The 20,496-nt window shown below is 43.8% G+C and overlaps 2 protein-coding genes across 2 annotated transcripts; both read left to right on the top strand.

The window, feature by feature from the left end:
* Positions 1–4,226: 4,226 nt before the first annotated feature.
* On the top strand, positions 4,227–7,733 carry ccn1l2 (cellular communication network factor 1, like 2). Its single transcript, XM_031570309.2, has 5 exons — positions 4,227–4,715; positions 5,268–5,481; positions 5,591–5,923; positions 6,106–6,305; positions 6,523–7,733. Exons 1-5 carry the CDS (start codon positions 4,641–4,643, stop codon positions 6,844–6,846), a joined length of 1,146 nt encoding a protein of 381 aa, XP_031426169.1. The 5' UTR covers positions 4,227–4,640; the 3' UTR covers positions 6,847–7,733.
* A 4,758-nt stretch (positions 7,734–12,491) lies between these two features.
* LOC105889949 (LIM domain transcription factor LMO4.1-like) lies at positions 12,492–17,714 on the top strand. The gene is made up of 5 exons (XM_012815887.3): positions 12,492–12,836; positions 14,548–14,769; positions 15,901–15,997; positions 16,170–16,328; positions 17,016–17,714. Exons 2-5 carry the CDS (start codon positions 14,555–14,557, stop codon positions 17,022–17,024), a joined length of 480 nt encoding a protein of 159 aa, XP_012671341.1. The 5' UTR covers positions 12,492–12,836; positions 14,548–14,554; the 3' UTR covers positions 17,025–17,714.
* The last annotated feature ends 2,782 nt before the right edge of the window (positions 17,715–20,496 follow it).

Genomic DNA, 20,496 nt, shown 5'->3' on the forward strand with positions numbered 1-20,496 from the left:
CATTTTTCTTCAGTCTCGCTGCTGTTTTCTTTAGTCATACACTTCACAGTGTGGCTTTTGATAAGGAAGCTAATCAAGGCTCTCTGTTTTTTTTTCCCTTCTTATCAGGCGAGTCTATATAAGTAGCTTATTTCTTGTCGTAGACTGGCACTGTGGCAGTGGAAATTGTACCACAAAAAGTAAGCAGTGAAATGTGATTAAAGTTCTCATTTCACATGGTCTTGTGTGTACAGAATAAAATTGTACAGTCAAGTTTTTATCATGCCTGCTCTCTTGGCATCATTCTTTTGCGCACCGTGGTTTTAGAGGACAGATGTTCCATGGTGCATGAACATGTGTATGCACACACACACACACACACACACACACATACACACACATACACACACACACACACACACACACACACACACACACACACACAGACATGCTATCATGGCAGAGGTATTCACCGACATGCCTGTCCCTCTGCACCAGTTTTAATATGAACCCAGTGAATGTGGAGCGTGACATATTAGCGGGTGCGCGATGTACGCTGTACCTCCCCCAGCACACCTGCCCACGGCTCGCACACAATAGGCGGGTTATTGGCCTCGCGGTAGAGGGGGTCTCTCTTGTTGCTTTCATCACTGCTATTAAGGCGAGTGCAGGAATGTAGCAGCCATGCTTTCCCACCACTGCCTCCGGTACCAGAGAGCCCGAGTCGTTTGAATGAGCCCTACTGTGGCTACGCACAAGTCATAGATACACACGCATTATTGCATCAACACGGGGCCGATCATGGAACGCCGACGTCTGGTGAAAATGTTTCGGGATGCCTGAGGACTACATCCGTGTCCAATGTACACAGTAAAGACAGTATAGACACACAAAAGTATAGACATACACGTAGGATTTATCTACCAGCATAAAACATGCTGATGCACCAGTTGATTTGAGTGTGTTTGATGAAGAAATGAAAAAGACCCAGCTGGTCTTCGCTTGAGAGGAATTCCTGCCAAAACCAGAGGTTGCTGAAAGCTGTTCTCACTAAGGTGTCCGCCAGCTTGCCACGTGCACACATGGGTCAACCCCGATCCCCCTCATCACCCCCCACCACCACCACTTTACACGACTGGCTGTGTACATACGTGGTTCATAGCAGCCACATGTTTTTCAGGGTGCCAGTTGATGTTGACGTTCTGAAGAGGTGCTCTGAGACAGCCATATGAGGAATGCATCTGCTCACTGACCTCCTCCGAGGAGCTGCGTGAGAGAGCAGCGAGTAGATGCAGCTGATTCTACTCTCACCTCACACGTAGCCTACACAAACTAGGCTGCTCCCTCACACCGGTGAAACTTCAGTTGGGCCACCAACAACATTTCCACTAAAATGGTGGTGGGAGGATGGATATTATTTGATGTCCAATCGGAATGGTAGGATGATTAATGTGAGAGTGGGGTGAGGGGTGGTGATGATTATGTATAAAAATGATCTAAAATGTGAATTTTTGCTTTTATAAATCCCTTCCATCAAAATCTTGGTGAACATCAAACAGTTTCACAATTTCCACATCTCAACACTGAGGAGATGACTCAGTCACACACTTCAGCCTGCATTGGCACACTGACTAGTTTGTACTGAGTCAGTCAATGCTACTTGCAGCTCCCATCACACTACAGGGGGAAAACAAACCCAGACTAACCACACATTCCGTACACTTCCCATTGTCCCTCTATTGCCAAAGTGAGAAGCGTATGATGAGCTGTCCGTCAAAAAAACTGAACTGCCAAATGATCTCAACGTCATTCACAAACGGTCTACGCGGATTGTCGGGTGGAGTAATACTTTCTGTACACTGCATTTTTTTTATGTTGCTTCGTAAAATAAAGGACTTAAGACACCAAAGCATAAATATTTACCTGAGTAATGACATGTTCATCCTAAATGGTTTGCACACTTTGCATCCTAGACTGTAAGGGTTGGTGACGTACCTTGAAATTATATATTATAAACTCTATACACATTATACACACAGCTTAGCGCTGTACACAGTTTAACTTGGGTGATGATGACGGACAGCTGCATCTCCATAAGCAAATTGTTAAACTGGCATGCACTTATGCAATAAGCGGTCTTACTGTGAGAGAGAATTTATTTAATTACTTTCATTAATCATGAAGACAGCAAAGGTGGGCAGTGCCTGTTTACCATGTGGATGCACATTCTCTCTCTCTCACTCTCTCCCTCCCTCTCTCACACACACACACACACACACACACACACACACACACACACACATAACTGAGACATACCCATGACCTTAACTGTGCAGTTGCAGCTAACTGGTGGTATGGTAGAATGGTAGCCCATAAGTTTGAGGGACCAAAATGAACACCCAGCCCAATTAAACACACACACACACACACACACACACACACACACACACACACAAATGATCACGACTGAGTAGTCCATGATGGTGTAGAAGTGTAGAAGTGTAGGATATTGAGAGCTGTTAAAGCAAAGCTGCCATGCTACACGTGATTCAGCTGATGGGGACTCAGAAAGGCCATTCCGGTCTCCGACAGGGCTGGTAGTAGGTTGTAGTGGGAAACTAGGCTATAGCCTTACTTCATAGATACCTCCAGCCTCCAAGCCCCCCCCCCCCCCCCCCCCCCCCACCTGGAAATGTTTGCCTGACTGACAAACAATGGCTGGGAATGAGCCAGACGGCCGTTTGCCAATAGCAGCCCCCCCTTTCCCCCTCATCAGGGCTCGATGTGAGATGGCCAGCGCACACATCCTGCCTTTGTGGGCCAGGAATCCCAAGAATCCCGACTGTGTGCCTTCCTCCTCTCTACCTCCACCCCTCCCAAGACTAGGTGCTCCCAAACATCTCCACGACGACTGTGGCCCATCATACCCCACTTTCTGTCTGTGTGCTTATGTAAAGCGATTTGTGTGCGCATGTGTATGCTTGCATGTGTGTTTCTGTGTGTGTGAGTGTGTGTGTGTGTGCAGAGCCTTTTACTATTCCCCTTCATCATTTTTACGCTTTTGTGGCCTTGAGAAATATAGGCTGTTTAGGTTGTTCCCACTAGAAGTTATTGAACAGACTGGCTCTACACTTAGCAGGGGATGTAATGGAATTATCTCAACTGCAGTCTTTTTTTGTAGTAGTAGTAGTAGTAGTAAAAAGAATGCATTTTTTTTATCCCCCATTCTACCTTGCATGTTTTCTGTAGACACGATAGAGTAGTGCTATTCCACAAACATGTTTTGGTTTGCCGAGGAAAATACCTGCGGTCCAGAGACAGTACGCAGTAAAAGCAAAACCAGACATATTAGGTCTGTGTGTTAACACCGACCTCATGAAAAGTGCTAAATTCCTTTTCCTGTTATTTGTTTCATAACTGCTAGCCAAGGCCTAATGTGAGGGCTTCCTGACCAGGAACAAAAACACTTTTCATGTTCTTATGGGATGACAAAGAGAATGTTTGGTTTTTCCTACGAAAACATGGGAACCTGTGTGAACAGCCTGGGTTTCCTGGAATGTGGCTGTTTGGTAAGATTTGAGGGCAATGCTGGTACTCACCAGGAAGTGTCTTAAGCAGAAGGTGTTTCAGGATAGGAGGTATTGTGTGTGAAAGAGAGTGTGTATGTGTCGGTGGATGTAATCGTGTGCACTCAAATGTGTGTCTGTGTGTTGTTTGCAGGGAGTTTCTCGGTTCATTGTCTGCATCACCACTTCCTGTTATAAAAAATGCTTTACTCAGACTGGGGTTTCCCTCAAAGTTTTGCTGCAAAGCTAAAACCTTACATTGATATGTTGCACACCTCCTTGAAAGATGTATGACTGTCTTTTATACCAGAATTTTGTATCCATTATCCATAAAACTATATATATATATATATTGCTACATATTGCTTATCTTCCTGTTCTATTGTATTAGCCACTCTGTCCAGATTTCTTCACGTACCACCAAATGAATGCAGATCAACAGCAAAACAACAAATCTTCTTCAAGCACACCAACAACTTTGCTCATGTTGTTGTCACCATAGTCCATAGACAGGTTGTAATTCATCAGCCATTTCCTCTAGCACTGCACCCTGCCTTCCCTCCTTCCTCCAGAGAGGTGTGGTGATGTCACGGAGGGGGCTGAGGGGGAGTGTGTGTGTGTGTGTGTGTGTGTGTGTATGTGTATGTGTGTGTGTCTGTGTGCGTGGTGGTGTGGGCTGTCTGAGAGCCTCTATAAGGTGAGGTGCTGGATGGGAGATTCTCTCATCTCACTGGAGCTGGGTGGCACCGGGAGCTTAGCCTTTGAGAAGCCACAAAGAGAGAGAAGCTGACTGGTGCAAATCTCAATGCACTCACTTTAGACTCCCGGCTGGCTTTGCTTAACACACACACACACACACACACACTGACAGACAAGCAAATAGGTAGAGACACACAGTGAAGAGACACTGTTAGCATATTGTGCAGGTAGACTTTTTTTGGAGAGTTTTTTTGGATTTAAGAGTGTCAGTACAGCTGTTGATCTTTGCTGCAGATTTTTCTTACTTCAGCACCGGATCACTGAAGCTATCACTTGGATCTCTACATAACATCTGGAAAATCAGTATATTTTTGCCAACATAATCCAAAAAGAGGAATGTTTTCTATGGAGAATCTAGTGAAGAAGACACTCATCGTTGCTTTACTGGCGTTTTTGGGCTCAGCACTGGTGGTGAGTTTTGTCTTCTAATTTTTACTGTTTGTCTGCCAGTGACTCACTTTTCCCCTGCTGATGGTTGTTGCAGCTGGGTACATTTTAGCACAGTGTTTTTTGTGGAGGAAGGATAGTAAAACAATTTAGACCATACTGTTTATATAAAATGTACAATACCTCATGCAGCATTTATAATTATCAGTGCGGTTTAAGTGAGGTTTTGTTTGAATTCTTCTGAAATGAACACCTCTTTTGTTTCCACTCACACTGCAAATCTGACACTGCTTAATAGTTCATAGACACACTTGTGATTCAGTAAATTCCGAGTAACAGCGTTGAAAATAAACTAGTGAGACAAAAATATGTAGAACGGCAATCAACTCATATTTATTTTGAGGTCAGAACTCAGTGAGGGTTCAGTGCCTTAATACTGATGTCACCTCACTCAGAATTCCTTTTGGTGGAATGATATCAGTGAATGAGTCAGTCACCCCAGGCACAGTGTAGCTTTGTGTTCGCTGTCCTCGCAGCTAACGCTCACCACCCCCTCCTGTGGCGTGGTCCTCATAGGTGGAGGGCGGCTGTCCGGCTCAGTGCTCCTGCCCCCCCTCCCCTCCCTCCTGCCCTATGGGCGTGAGCTGGGTGACGGACGCCTGCGGCTGCTGCAGAGTGTGCGCTCAGCAGTTCAACCAGGACTGCGGCCCCAACCTGCCCTGTGACCACATCAAGGGCCTGCACTGCCACCTGGGGGCCGGGGGCGACCCGGAGCGGGGCCTGTGCCGAGGTGAGATTGGGGGGGATTTAGAATGGGCTCTTTGTGCTTGATGTAAGGGGTGGTGGTGTTTTACACGACCTCTCACCCTTCACCTTTGACCTTTGACCTCTGTGGTTAGCCCAGGCCCAGGGTCGGCCGTGCGAGTTCAACGGTCACGTTTACCAGCACGGGGAGGACTTCCAGCCCAGCTGCCAGCACCAGTGCAGCTGCATGGACGGCGTGGTGGGCTGCATGCCCCTGTGCCCGCACCAGGTGCCACTGCCCGACTGGCGCTGCTCCAGCCCCATGCTGGCCACCCTGCCCGGGCGCTGCTGCCAGGAGTGGGTGTGTGACGACAGCAACCACATCAGCGAGGAGCCGCGGGAGCCTGGGCAGACGTCTCTCCCCACAAACCACATCAGCAAGCACCTCCCAACACACCACCGGCCGAGCACCGGCTTCTCCTTTCAAGGTAGGGAAAGAATGCTTACATCATATTGCATGCCCTGACTTACCAATTTATATGACCTTTTACCAGACATTTAGACCATTAAGCCAGATTTTTGGCAATAAAGTAATGAGTGAGTAATGAAACCAATGCTACGGAGTGACAGTTATAGTTGACATAGTTGTGTTGCTTATTCTCTCCCACAGAGTGGTTGTCTCTTCCCGTAGCCCGTGTGATAGTCCCCCAGACCGCCTGTTTCCAACAGACCACTGAATGGTCCGAGTGTTCTGCCACGTGTGGCTTTGGCGTCTCCAGCCGAGTCACCAATGAAAACCCAGAGTGCCGCCTGGTCAAAGAGACACGGTTTTGCCAGATTCGGGAGTGTGGTGTTACTGGTGCTGTCAAGGTAAGAACACGGTGTACCCCCTTTGAACTGCTTACTGAGAACATTCCCTGTTTTCTCATAGTCATCCCACTTGTTTGATCTAGTATTAGGATTTGAAGTACCTCTCACACAAAATGACTAAATTATTTCACAAGAATGATGACAGAAAAAGATGCTTCACTTTTCTCACTTTTCTCACTTGTCTCTCTTCTCATGGGTTTGATTGGTTTCATTCAAGAAAGGGAAGAAGTGTCGGCGCACCGTGCGTCCTCGGGAACCGGTGAACATCACGTTCGCCGGCTGCACCACGGCCCGGCGCTATCGGCCGCGCACTTGCGGCTCCTGTGTGGACGGCCGCTGCTGCTGGCCCGCTCAGAACCGCACTGTTCGCCTGCGCTTCCAGTGCCCCGACGGCGAGAGCGTCACCCGCAGCGTCATGTGGATCCAGCGCTGCCGCTGCAGCCGGAGCTGCCCGTCCCCCGACGCCGGCGTCCAGGCCGGGCCCTCGGTCAGCCTGCACAACGACATCCACACCTTCCAGGGATCACCATCGCTGGAATAAAACCAGCCAGTCCTGCCAACACCTCCCCCCCACCCCCAACCCAATCCTGGACAGGCTAGGAGCCTGGCTTGCCTCTCTGTGACTGATGGATGACTAGAGTGTCCACTACCTTACAGCAGACCACCAGTGGAGGAAGCACTGCCTCTCGTGTGGTTGAGCCCTTCTCCACAGAGCACTGGCCTTCATCTATGTCAAGAACAGCCCCCCCCCCCCAAAGCTAACCTTTGATAAGATGTTAAGATTATTCGCTTGCACTTTACGTTTCTTCCCATTTGGAAGTTCTTCTCCCTCCCTCGCCTCTTGTGGAATGTTTTCCATGTGGAGTCCTATCATCTGTAGCTGGACTCTGCACTGCACAACTAAGTGCTGACGGTTCACAGACTAAACCTGCTATCACGGAGGCAGTCCAGAGTGCGGTGCGTTGCCCTCAGACTGATGAATGGCAAACCCTATATCATCTGATATGTGTCTGTGTATGTGTCCATATTACTGTTGTTTCTTTTGGTCCGACACTCTTCTAATTTATTGCTCTTAAATTTTGAGTTCCTCCAATACTGGAGGAAAGGCAGAATATTTAGGTATTTGTAGACTTCCCATCAGCTTGGATGGGCAAATAATGAAGTGCACTAAATTCCCTTTCCAAGTGGGTGTCCACTGAGGTGCTCTTAGGTGATGTTGGTCTTGAATGTGCATTTGAACGGCAGGATGAAGAGCTGATTGGATGGTAAAACACTACGGATTTTGGGGATTCATAAATTTACTGACTCATTTGTTAAGTGTTTCTGTCTGTTTCGTCAATGCAGTTCTCTAATTATTGACCAATGTTGGCACTGCACTGCCTTCTGCTGGGAGTATGTTAATACAGCATATAAGGGTGTGGTCGTGTATACATGTGTTTCTGTGTGTCAGTGACAGAGTGATGTAAAGAGAATGTATGAAAGAAATGGAAACAGAAATAGTCTCACAGTGTGTCTGTGTGTGTGTGTGTGTGTGTGTGTGTGTGTGTGTGTGTGTGTGAGTGTGTGTGTGTGAGTATGTGTGTGTGAGTGTGAGTGTGTGTGTTTGTGTGTGTGAGTGAGTGTGTGTGTGTGAGTTTGTGAGTATGTGTGTGAGTGAGTGTGTGTGTGTGTGTGTGTGTGAGTGAGTGTGTGTGTGAGTGAGTGTGTGTGTGTGTGTTTGTGTGTGTGAGTGAGTGTGTGTGTGTGAGTGAGTGAGTGAGTGAGTGAGTGAGTGAGTGTGTGAGTGAGTGAGTGTGTGTGTGAGTGAGTGAGTGAGTGAGTGAGTGAGTGAGTGAGTGTGTGAGTGAGTGAGTGTGTGTGAGTATGTGAGTGTTAAATGAGAGCTTTCAATGTACATAAACAAACTTCATTCAGTGGAGTGACAATTTTTGGAAATCGCTTCATTTTTCGGGGCGTGCTTGGGATCTGACTCCGAATTTTGATGCTTTACAGGCTGTCTTCCTGGAGTGAGGGTTTTATTTCTGTATTTATGACTTCTATTTAGTTTTGTAATTAATTGTTTCTTTGATGTCGCCAAACACATCACATTAAAACATATAGAAAACCCGAGTCTGCGTTTCAATTCATATGACCATCTTATTTCTATGCAGAACAAAATAAATGTGGTGCAAAATAGAAAACTTAACATTGACTATCTACTGGGGCTTTTTTGTTTGTTTCTTATCTACCTAAATCTAGCCAAAATATTGTATTGTATTGTGTCGTAGTCCAAGTCTTATCTTACAGTCTTTTTACTGATGGACGACAGGGGTCACTTGATAGTGCTCTGAACTTTTTTACTTGATTAACAGGTGGCTTACAAAAATCCCCAGGTTGCGAGAGATGCCTAGAACAAAATGAACAACCTAAGGTGGAAAAACGACCTGTCTGAACTAGTCGATCTTCTCGATTCGATAACGAAATGTTAGAGGCATGTGTGTGTGTATGTGTGTGTGTGTGTGTGTGTGTGTGTGTGTGTGTGTGTGTGTGTTGTGTGTGTGTGTGTGTGTATGTGAGGGTCGCAACACTGTAAAGGTAACAATCTACAGTGGCGAACAGTCTAACACAGCACAGTAGGTAGTCTGTAGCACAGTATGTAGTCTGTAGCACAGTAGGTAGTCTCTAGCACAGTAGGTAGTCTCTAGCACAGTTGGTAGTCTCTAGCACATCAGTTACTGGTCTGTCTGCCGTGGATGTAAAGTGGTGCGAGGGGGAGGCTAGTCATTGGCTCTGCCCCAGTCGGACACTTGTGGACCAGAGTTCAGCCTCTGAGCACACAGCCGGGCTCTTCAGCGCAAACATCGCAACCACCTCCTAAATTCCACACGCTACCCTGCTCTGCTTCCCCCCCCCCCCAGAGAGCAGAGTGCCTGTGGGCGCAGGCACTCAACCACATGTGGCATCATGCATATCTTGATGGGTAGCCCTCTGACTGTGCCACAATCTTCTGTGGTTGGGTAACACAGCGAGCGTCCTCATCAGCAACAGCCTAAAATCTGCAACCTATCTGCAAAACAATGCAAGTCTGTGCTTACAACACAACCTTGTTCTCTGTAAAGCAGTACAGTGCATGAAATAGCCATGAGAGAAATAGATGAAATAAGCACACATACTGGATATTGAATTGTAAAATATATTGAACCACGCATGCAAGCCTTTATCCTATCCCTTTCATACCAGCAATAGCAAAAATGACTGTTGTCTTCTACTTCTATGAAGCACAGGCATTCCACCATCCCCATGGTTACACCTACACTACCCGCCATCACCGTCACTGGTATAAACTGGTCTTCCTGTTGTATTCAAAGTGCACGTACTTTCCCTGAAATGTGAGGCCTCCTGTATTTGCAAAGAGGGATCTAAATGGTTGAATCTGACAGATGGCGCCTTCACCAGAGTTATTGTACACATTGTCTGGTGTCCCTTGACAACAACAAGGCTTTGACAAACGGGTAGAAATGGCATTTCTGAGGAGAGTCAAGGCAATAGTGACAACAACAGGAAATGAATATTCCAATATTCCAAAAACGTCATATATTCCAGTATATTACTGTCGTGCTGTTAGTATGTCCAGTTTTGTCATGGTCAGAACATTCAATTAAAGTTTTCAGATAAATTAAATTGTATTTATATAGCGCTAAAACAATAACATTGTCCCAAGGCCCTTTACAGAGCCCAGGGCCTGAACCCCCCAGAACATTCAGACATATAGCACCATCATGTACCCCTCCTTAACTTTTCCTGTTTTGATTCAAAAGAAATAGGTCAAACACCCATCCATCACAGCAACCAGTCTGACCCGATGAAGATATATAGCAGGTTATAGCCACGTGTGCATACAACTCTGTGTTTTTGAAAATGTTCATCTCTGTCTCGCTCCTCTCCTGTTGTGATAGAGTAGGCAGTACCTGGTGAACTACACAGGAAGCTCCAGGTGTTGCCTGATCTCACGTGGAGCTGCGACTTTCAGCATTAACTTGACGGAGAAACAGGATATATGTCATACATTGACCTGGGCCTAGGAGAATAGAACGAAGGGACCACAGGAACTGGGCTTTCACGCAATGGGATCGTGCACACCAGCACCTGAGCCATAAAACAAATGTCTAAGTGACAGAGCTCACTCCAATACTGAATATGCTAAACAACCAGTGTGAAACTGAAAAAACTTGAATGCCAGCACAACAAACACAAAAGGTTCCCATTTAAATGAAGAGGTTCTAACACATCTTGTAGATAATAAATATACATACAACATCCAGTATAAACACAGTGACATTTTTCACTATTCCAAATCCATAGTTACTGGCTAAGTGGGAGTTGTGTGTAGAATGAACCAGCAATTTAAAACCTAAAACAGAGAATACACTGAATGCCAAACATCTTATGACGTACTGAGACGTGCCCATGACACAGGAGAAGGACTATAAAAACTTGAGTCACTGACAAGTTCCCTGACATTTGTTTCTTAGACATGACTGGTGGGAATTACGAGTGACAGAAAGAAATGTTTTGTCTGGAGGGAGGGAGTTATGTAGTTGTAAAGTAGTGTGTCAAGGAAGAAGAATGAAAAAGAAGAGGGGACACAGAAAGAGACCAAAGACCTCTGGAGATTCAGAAAGGAAAGGGGCCGTATGAGCTAGAGAGGGGGAAAATACAGGCCATCACTCATTGACTTTGATTCACACTCCGGTTTCTCTCAAAGCACCTGACATGTTTATATCAATATTTCCCCATTTGATTGGCTTTAAAACCCAGAACTGCAGAGGTAGAGTGTGACCTAGAGAGAGAGAGAGAGACTTGTAAACACTGCACCTCAGATGTTGAATGGTAAATATAAAGGCATAGAGGCAGAGATTAGGTCACCTTTAATCAAGGTGAAGGGCAAAAATGATTATGAAAGATGTAAAAGATCAATGTATTGACAGGGAGGTATGAGTAATTAGTAGAGAAAAGGGCAGTACAATACCCCAGGGTATCCTAAACGAAACCTTAAACAAAGAGTAAGAGTTGACTTCCCCCTGCTGGTAGAATGTAGTAATAAAAACTCACAGCTACAATCCACTGGTATTTAATTTCACACAGATATTGAAGAAAATGTATTGGGAGTACCAAACTGCAATGTTTAGTCTAAGAAAGTAACAACTTACATGCCAGAGTAATGGTGGCGGTTTTAGGTTATTCAGAAGAGCAGCTTTTCACTTGTGAATTGTGAAACGTTGCTGTGCCATTAATAATGTGTGTGAAAAAAAAACACTGTCACTGTTTTAGTTTTGGGTGAGTTTGCTGTGAGTTCTTTTTACAGTAATATTTGCTGAACACAATTGTCCATAAAAAGATTTTTGGATGGATATTTTCACTTTTGAATATATGCTTGCTTTTGTTCATCACTAAAGGCAAACAATGTAAGACATAAAACAAAGCTAATCTCACTACAAAATGACCAGGGAAGGTTAAAGCTACACATAACGGCATAGACATGATGAAAGTGTTTAGTATTTTAGTGAAATGCTTGGTGTATGGCGCGGAGATCGTACTATGTCACATAGTCAGAAATGAGGCATAGCTTTATGCAATGGGAATCGATGTGATTGACTCTGGGATGATGAAGGGAGTAATAACCATCTTACTTTCTTCCATCATTCACACGGCATCTTTCTCAAAGACTTCAAAAGATATAGTGTGTTTTAGTCTTGGTATTATCCATTTACCTCCACTGTACAACGCACACTCGAAAATATCCGACTGGTGCTGCCGCCGTGGCTGTCTCTGTGTTGCACTTGATTTGCTGTCTTGGGAGACCAGAACATCGTGAACAGACGCCTGAATGTCACGTAAATGTGAAGACAGCAATTAAGTGTGTGGAAAATGGATGTAAAGCTCAAACTTATTTCAGAGATGTAAAGAGAAGAGACGATATTGTCACACAAACAGCGGAATACGCAAATGATAAAATAGTGTTATCACGGCGGATGACTTTTGGCAAGTAATACCTTCCAAATTATGATGGGGGCGCGAGTAGTCAACAATTCCATCCTAGCGCATCGATCATCCTGTCAAGTGCCACTCCTCCTGAGCGTTCAATGGCTAAACTGGATAAAACTCGACAACGTCACTGAGAAGCCATTTAAAATCCTTCCTACTCCGTATTTGAAATAATTTACGCTTTCACTGCCACTCGAGAGAGCAGTGTCGTATATTCCGTCTTGTCGCAGTAATGTTTCTTCGTCTCGTGAGCTTGGACAATGGTTACTTTACGTCTGTATAGAATATCATTCGTTTTCTTTGCGCATCACAAGCGGGCTCTGTAGCTACCATTAATTAAAATTATACCTTGGTTTTGCATTCGCTTTAGGGAACGGAGACTTTTTTTTAGGCATACAGAAGTTTGTATAACGTTCACCTGTCTATAATTTGAGCTGTAGCCTACCTCCTGGAGTACGGATAACAACACTTCGAAAAGTTCATCACGGTGTCCAAACTAGGAACAAGGTGAGACGCATTTCTTTTACATGGGTGAACAGTGTTGCTCGTTTTAAGGGAACGCTCCACATTCAGCTCAGTGTGAACGGTTCTTATCAGTTTATCAGAATATCAATACCAAAACTTTAGGCTTCCTATAGGCCTACTCAATACCGCTTTATTGTTTTATGAAAGTTGAAGTGGCTAAATATTTACGCATGCCAAGCCAGACTTTAGAACCAATTCAGTGTCCTGTGCAAAATGTGATGGCGCCAACGTTGACTCAAGTTCATGTTTGGCCTGAAGGAAGTCAGGTTTTGATATCCATTTAGATAAGTCAGTTCCACTTATCTTACTTACAAGATATCGATCCCGCATGGTGTTTTCTAAAGGCATTTAAACAAATGCTATATTCTCGATGTGCAAACGCGTAGAAGCCTTCACGTTTGTTCGACATACTCCATCTGTCTTTTGACAGGTCCCATGCAGCCAAGGACTCTTTAGGTCTTTCATGAATGACACAAATCCTTACACCGAGCCTGAGTAGTAAACTCGCTGTCAGCTTAATGATCAGCTTTAGATAATGTCCACCTGCAGGCTCGGTATTGATCGTTAAAGTTTAGGCTACCTAGGCATATTCTAGATTCACATAAGTGATGCAAAAAGCATTCTTTAAATTATTTAGGTAACCTTAAATTATTGTGCTAATTGTGTTGGGTAAGGTTAGAAATTGGCAATTATGTTAACTTTATTGCTCTTCAAATGTTCTTTAAAAATCCTGTTTTATAAATTGACTAAATTAAATCTAGGTCCTAGCTGATTAGTGAAATGTGTATGTGTCCTTGTTTTAAATAAAAAATTCCAGTATTGTTGTATAAATCAATTAGGATGAGACTATCTGCAACCACAGTAGAAAAGCCCCTACTGGATTTGATTAACGTGTCTAGTGTGCATGTGTGTATCATTTCATCAACCACTGCACCCTACATTTGCAGTCTTCAGTAAAAGTAGTTGATTCAGTGGTTAAGCATTAAGCCAGTGCCCAGGTTCTTCAGTGCATTAGTCTCACAAGAGGGTTTTCAAGAGGACAATTAGGGCGGGCTGACACCCATTAATCTAGATGGTTTCAGTGCCGCCTGAGTCCTAATGGAGGACATGAAGAGTGTCTCCTCGCCCACATCTACCCACTCCCTTCCCAAAAGCTTTTTGTTTTCTACACCCATTGTCAAGTCAGTAGACTGCAATTTGGAGAACATTCCTGATGATTTCCATTACAGAAATGATAGAAGGGATTCAGTTAATGCTAGATCTGTGGCTTTCAAGGGCGAACAGTAAAATGGCAAGAGGCAAGGCTGAGTAACCTCTGGTGGTTCTGGTTTCTTCATCGTTTGTTGGTTATGAACAAAGTGGTAATATGGGAATGTTCCTGCACACCATTGTGATGCCCTCGACAATGTATGTCAGTTATAATGGACAAATCGGTATCCTGTCTATATTGACCATACACATTTGCCTCTTTGGATATGTTACGCTGTCATTTACCACTTTTGGCATCTTTTCTGTATTTGCTACATGTGCTTGTGTGCTCTCTAGCTTAACAAGCAGTGCCTATGCAATAATGCATACTCGCTGGGAGCTAGTTGTGAGACCTGCTGTGATGCTACCTGGAGGTTATAAATAGAAAAGCGGTTGGAGTTGGAGGGCAGTGGATGCTATAATAGCTCTGTGATCGATTCCACAGCTCTGTCATGGTGAACAGCCAGGTGCCCGGCGGAGGGGCTCCCCCCAGATCGTGTGCGGGATGCGGGGGCCGGATAGCCGACCGCTTCCTGCTCTTCTCCATGGAGAGGTACTGGCACACACGCTGCCTCAAGTGCTCCTGCTGCCAGGCCCAGCTGGGAGAGATTGGGACCACCTGCTACAGCAAGGGTGGCATGATCCTCTGCAGAAGCGACTACATCAGGTGAGGCCTGGGTCTACAGTGGTTATGGGTGATGTTGTGGAACTTTTATGTGCGCTTCGAATAAAAGATGAACATGAACCCTTCTCCTTACTTGGAGGAACATACTAAGAAGTAAAGATGGAAAGTCCTGCTAATCTGTCAGGTTTAGTTGAAGCTAACATCTGATAGACTGATCGAAAAGGTTCCAAGAGATCCTGCAGTCATTGAAACTGTTTCTTGCACCAGGTACTTCAAAGGACCATAACCGTAGTGATGAATCAGTTGTAGTCTACTGAGACCCCAGTACCGAGTTCCTTTATGCAGATTAGATAAAGGCGTATTGTGCCAAATTGAATATTTTTAACAAGTGGTCATTACATAAAGCAGGAAGGGGAATACAGCTGAAGAGATGCACTGGCTATAACTAGATTAAGTGAAAGGGACACAAGCTGTTTTACATTGCAAATAAGATTGCAAATCTATCTGCCTTGTATTAGAATGCAGTTCACCTTTTGAATAAGCAATAGATAGAATAAGGATACTTTTTAATGTGTAATTCAGAGTGCATTAGTTAGAGAAGGTTGTCCATGTTGCTGTTGCCTTTGCGGACCATCACACAGGCAAACGATTGTATCAGAATTGTGTTGTCCATGGCATTGGAATATAGTCCATGTTTAGCATGGGAAAAGTCCATTAACAGTCTCTGATTGAACAGCAGTTTTAAATGAAAAAGATAAATGTTATGCCGGTGGTCAAAAGTATCTGCAAAGCATTTCTGGCTGAATTGTATAACATTGTATAGTACTCTTGCTGCATGTGTGATCACTGGCCTATATGTCAGTTTCACTGAAATGTCCTTCTCACTGGGTTTTTTTTCTGCTCAATCTGACTGTGACCATTCAAAGTCAATGTGTTAAATCTATAAACGTTCCTTCACTAAATGCTGGGATCGCTAGACTTGTTCTTTCATTTTGGATTTTTCAAGTTCCTAAAAAATAAAAGGAAGGTACAGTTACACTCATGGGTGATGGATTTCTATTCATATCAACTGGTTGTTCACAATCCTTTGCCTTGTAATAAAAAAAATGGAACCCTTTGCTCGACATTAATCTATGTGTGCATGTGTGTGTGCATTTGGTATCTCCCTTACAGGCTATTTGGTAATACAGGAGCATGCAGTGCTTGTGGACAATCCATTCCCCCCAGTGAGATGGTGATGAGGGCACAGGGCAATGTCTACCATCTCAAGGTAAGCCTCAAAATATGTTTCTCAGGAGCAACATGAACATTATTAACTTTGCCATCACCATAAGTCATAGTAAAATGACTAGATTAGACCAGTCCAGACTAGCTCTGTGCTCTGTGAAGTTGGAATGACTTTGCATGGGGTGTCACTCACTGGCTGTGTTTGTTTTTTCCAGTGCTTCTCCTGTGCCACGTGCCGAAATCGGCTGATGCCTGGCGATCGCTTCCACTACGTGAACGGCGCCATCTTTTGTGAGCACGACCGTCCCGGAGGGCCCATGCTGAGCAGTCACCTGCAGCCCCTGCAGAGCAACCCTGTGCTGCCCGATCAAAAGGTGAAAACACCCACCGCCCACCCCAAAATCCACAGCCACCAGGGCTGGATCCAAATCCTCTTAAATGTACGGTGTCCCTGATGCCAATCCAGCTGTCCCTGACTGAAGAACAAAAAAAAAGCTATCGGGGTGTAGCCCCGAATCAGGTTACTCTACAACATGTGAGTGACTGTGCTGAGGCCCAGCTTTGCCAGCTTGGCTCATTCCAGTGAGTGTCGGGGAGTTGTAGGGCACCTTTACTTGAGGAATATGGGTTATTTCCAGTGAGTGTTGGGGAGTTGTAGAGCACCTTTTTTTTATGTGTTAATTGGATTCCTGTTCCAACAGGGACAGTGCTTTGACCTAGAGTTAGAATCCGTGAGTGAAAGTGTCAGGCCCATTCTTTGGGTGTTTTTAACCTGCTAATCACTCCATTCTTCAATCCGACTTCCACACACAATTGGTTCATCCTTACCAGTTCAATTCCTATGGAAGCAGTCCACCTGGGGTACACAGTCTAGGCCGCTCTCCACCCTGACTGGGTTCAGAACTGTGCTTGGTTATTTGACTGTAACGTTTGAAAACAATGAGATATTCATCTCAAGCAGACATGTAAGCTGAATGTCCCTCTGTTCTCTGATCAACTGTCCTGTGCAGTGATATAGCCTTTGCAAATGATTCACGTAACGTTTTCCCTTATCTTCCCAGGTCTGCTGAAAGGGCAGAAGTAATTGACCGGTCAACATGTTCCTCTCCATCATGCACTTCTTTTCTAGAGAAACCCTCAGTATCGACTACTGATGTTCTTGGCATTTATGGTCCATGGATCCTCCCTGTGTCTATGGGTCCCTTTATTTTTGAAAGGTACCACACATGATATGTGCAGCTCAACAAAACACAGACTTCAACTAACCAGAAGTGCATCAAGTATATCAGATGCTTTTTATTCAGCATTGCCTCTCTGGAGCTATGTAGATTGACTAAATATGATAATCACTGAAAATACACGTTGTCAGGTTTGCAGATGTCATGAATTCTGCATTTTCTTTCTGTCATAAGCCAGTCCACTAGTTCTTCCCTTTGTGTGATGCAGAACTGTCAGTTTCATGTATATACAATACAGACTTTGGAAGATCTAAACATTTTCAAAAGCCATTCATTAATTATTATTATTTTTTTTTTTTAGTTTGTTTTCAGGGTATTTTTTTTTATATATATCGAGTCCGTTGACTTTATGCATCTTCAGAGTTCTGAGGTGGAATGACCTGTAAATATTTTTTTATAATGGTATTGTGTGCTACATTGGAAATATATTGTCTAAAATGTAACATCCTCTTTTTTTAAATGGATGTCTATTTATGATGTGAAATTATGAAATGGTAAATAAATACTTGAAATCATAGTCCATCTGCTTTGTATTAATTTTCATCACACACTAGAGGGAAAGTTTTTTTTTTTTTTTTTTTTTTTTTTTTCAAAGGAAGAAAAACAGGGGGAAGGGGGTGATCTAGCTTCTTCGTTTTGGTTCCTTAGTTTAGCTCTCAGTGGTGAAAGACTGATTACCCATAGGAATAGAATTAAAGGGCTCGAGCTCTGACCATTACTGAAGCAATTAATTGTGAGCACGGTATCTCTGCTGCATTTGCACATGGGATGCTGAACTTTGGTCTGATCCCATGTCTGAATTTAATAAGGCCTAATCTGGAGCCGGGCTAATTAAGGGGGAGCAGCACTTTTTTCCATTCAGTGCTTCAAAACAATCAGTTGCATTAACTGTTTACCATGTTGCAATTAAAAAATGCCACACAGCTCTGCCCCCCTTTCTCTTCACACACACACACACACACACACAAACATTTAGTGACCTTGAATTTGATGGCATGCCTCTCAAGTTTGATGCTTGATTTCAGGATTATTCAGCTTTGTTGCTCCTATGAATTGTTAAGAGTCTTCAAATTCAGATTTTCAGTCACTCCGTGGTGTCCGTTTTAGGTGTAACTTGGATGTGTTCTAAACCGAAGTCCATAGTCATGAATATATATATTTGAGTAAAACATTGGAATACTATATGATGGAAATGTTTTTATTCATCCAGTTAGTATTTTCAAAAATAGCCAAAGTGTCTTTTGAATGTTTTCCTGGTTCAGTCTCAGATCAAGTGAAGAGCAACTTGACGTGCTTTTTCTTAACGTTGCAGCTATCAAACTGGCACCAGAATGTGCTTAGCTATTAAAGGAGTCCCATGCGCAAGTCTAGGTGCTGATACGGCATCAATTATTTATTCCACGTTTGATTGAAAAGCATCAGGCAAATTCATTAACGTATGCAAATGATCACAATTACAATTATCTTCATATCTTGATCAGTAAGGAAATAAAAACCTCGGCACAATTTGAATCCCACTGTGCCACAAGTTACTCTTTGCATTCAAACCAATCAAGCCTCATCTGCATATTACTAATTAGCCGAGCATATTCAAATGCCAATTAGCAGGCCTCGGAGAGAAAGCCTCTTTGCCAGGAGGCTTTATCTTTTATCGCAAAAGTTTCCAGGTGTATGGATTGCTATGCGATGTCTGTCGTGGAAAAGTGTTTATATTCTCTAATTAATCATATTAACACATGCAAATTTGTCTAATTAGTTCAGCTTTCACGCCTCATGCTGGGTGGGAAGGAAGAGAAAGTCCTGAAAAAGATCTTTTCACTTGTGAAGGAGAAATGATAAAGTTGAAATGTTTTTTTCTTTTCTTGTTTCTTTCCTGTACTCGTGATCTGTATCCAAAAGAGCAAGCAATGAGGACACCGTGCGGAGATGTGGATTGGGAAGGTCAGGGAGGAGTGAGAAGAAGGTCATGCTAAAGACACTGACTGAGGGCCTCTTGTTATGTGAGCATATACAGTATATGTGCATATAGAGTATATATATCCTGCAATTATAACATGCAATGCATTTCATGGTCTCTCGTGGGTCTGGGCCACTTGAACACGCTGAACAGTAAGCACAGACTCTGACGAGATGCCTTGCTTATGTGTTCTGAAAAGGTTCAAATTATGGTCATACCCTGTGAGCAGAAGAGAGACTTGCTGGAGACCTTCAACAAGGGCCTCTTGTTGTGCAGGAGAATGGGCAAGACCTCTCTGGAGTAATAAATAATGTGTAACATGTCTGATCCTCTGTCATGGATCTCCATCACTTGTCGTGATATTGAAAAGTTGGAAAGATGCTGCATCCCTGCCTTCTGAATTACATTTAAAGTTACTTTCAGGTTCATAGTCCTTCTCAGTACATTTGAGCCATTTGGCCAGTTTAGCCATCTTTGTCCACATCTGTATCACCAACAAACAACATAAACAACAACAACAACAATAACAACAACAGCTGTAATAGATTGAAATGGCCTGAGTGAGCAACGCACATTCTCACTGTAGCTGCACAGGGAGTAAGATGCCAACTGTGAGCAAAGGAGCAAGAGCAAATGAGTTTATGTTACCAGCGCACCGAAATGTTTCAGAATGAGTCAGAAGAATGTTAATAAGGACCCTGAACCTGTCGTCCTTCGGCGTGCTTGTAGTTCAGCGATGCCGCTGGAGTGGACTGCATTGCAATTCCATCCTGAGCATTGTCTATCTCACGCCCCCCTGCTATTTACGCCTCTTCACTGAAACTCAAATAAATATCTCATCCCTTTAGGTATGCATTAAAAGGAATTTCTCCAGCACATGATTTTTGCCCAAGTTAAATGAAACACAATTGTACTCCCTCTTTCAATAATGAAGCACTGCTTTGGAGACGAGGCTTGAAGCTCCATGACAAAGAGACAGAACTTGACAACTGCGAACTTAACAGGGAGGAATGAAGGAGACAGAGACAAGAAAAGGGAGCGAGAAATAAGTTCCCTGCCCAATCAGAATTCTTTGAATAATTAAACTGATCGGCTTAATTAGCTCAATTACGTTAATTTGACCACGGAACATGGCCATATGGTGAAAGGAAACAAAAGAGGGGGGATCTAATTAAAAGTAAAATAATGAGCATTTTAATTAACTGGTTCCCCAGACGTCAGCGAGCAGGGATGTGGAGCTGGGAAGCGTAATTAAAGTACTGTAACGCTGGCAACATTTCTCCTCTCTTTCTTAGAACTGTGAGGGCCCTATCCATCTAATTAAATCTGTAAATAAATTAGCTACAT

This window comes from Clupea harengus, chromosome 7, assembly GCF_900700415.2.
Source record: "Clupea harengus chromosome 7, Ch_v2.0.2, whole genome shotgun sequence".
NCBI classification, from domain to species: Eukaryota; Metazoa; Chordata; class Actinopteri; order Clupeiformes; family Clupeidae; genus Clupea; species Clupea harengus.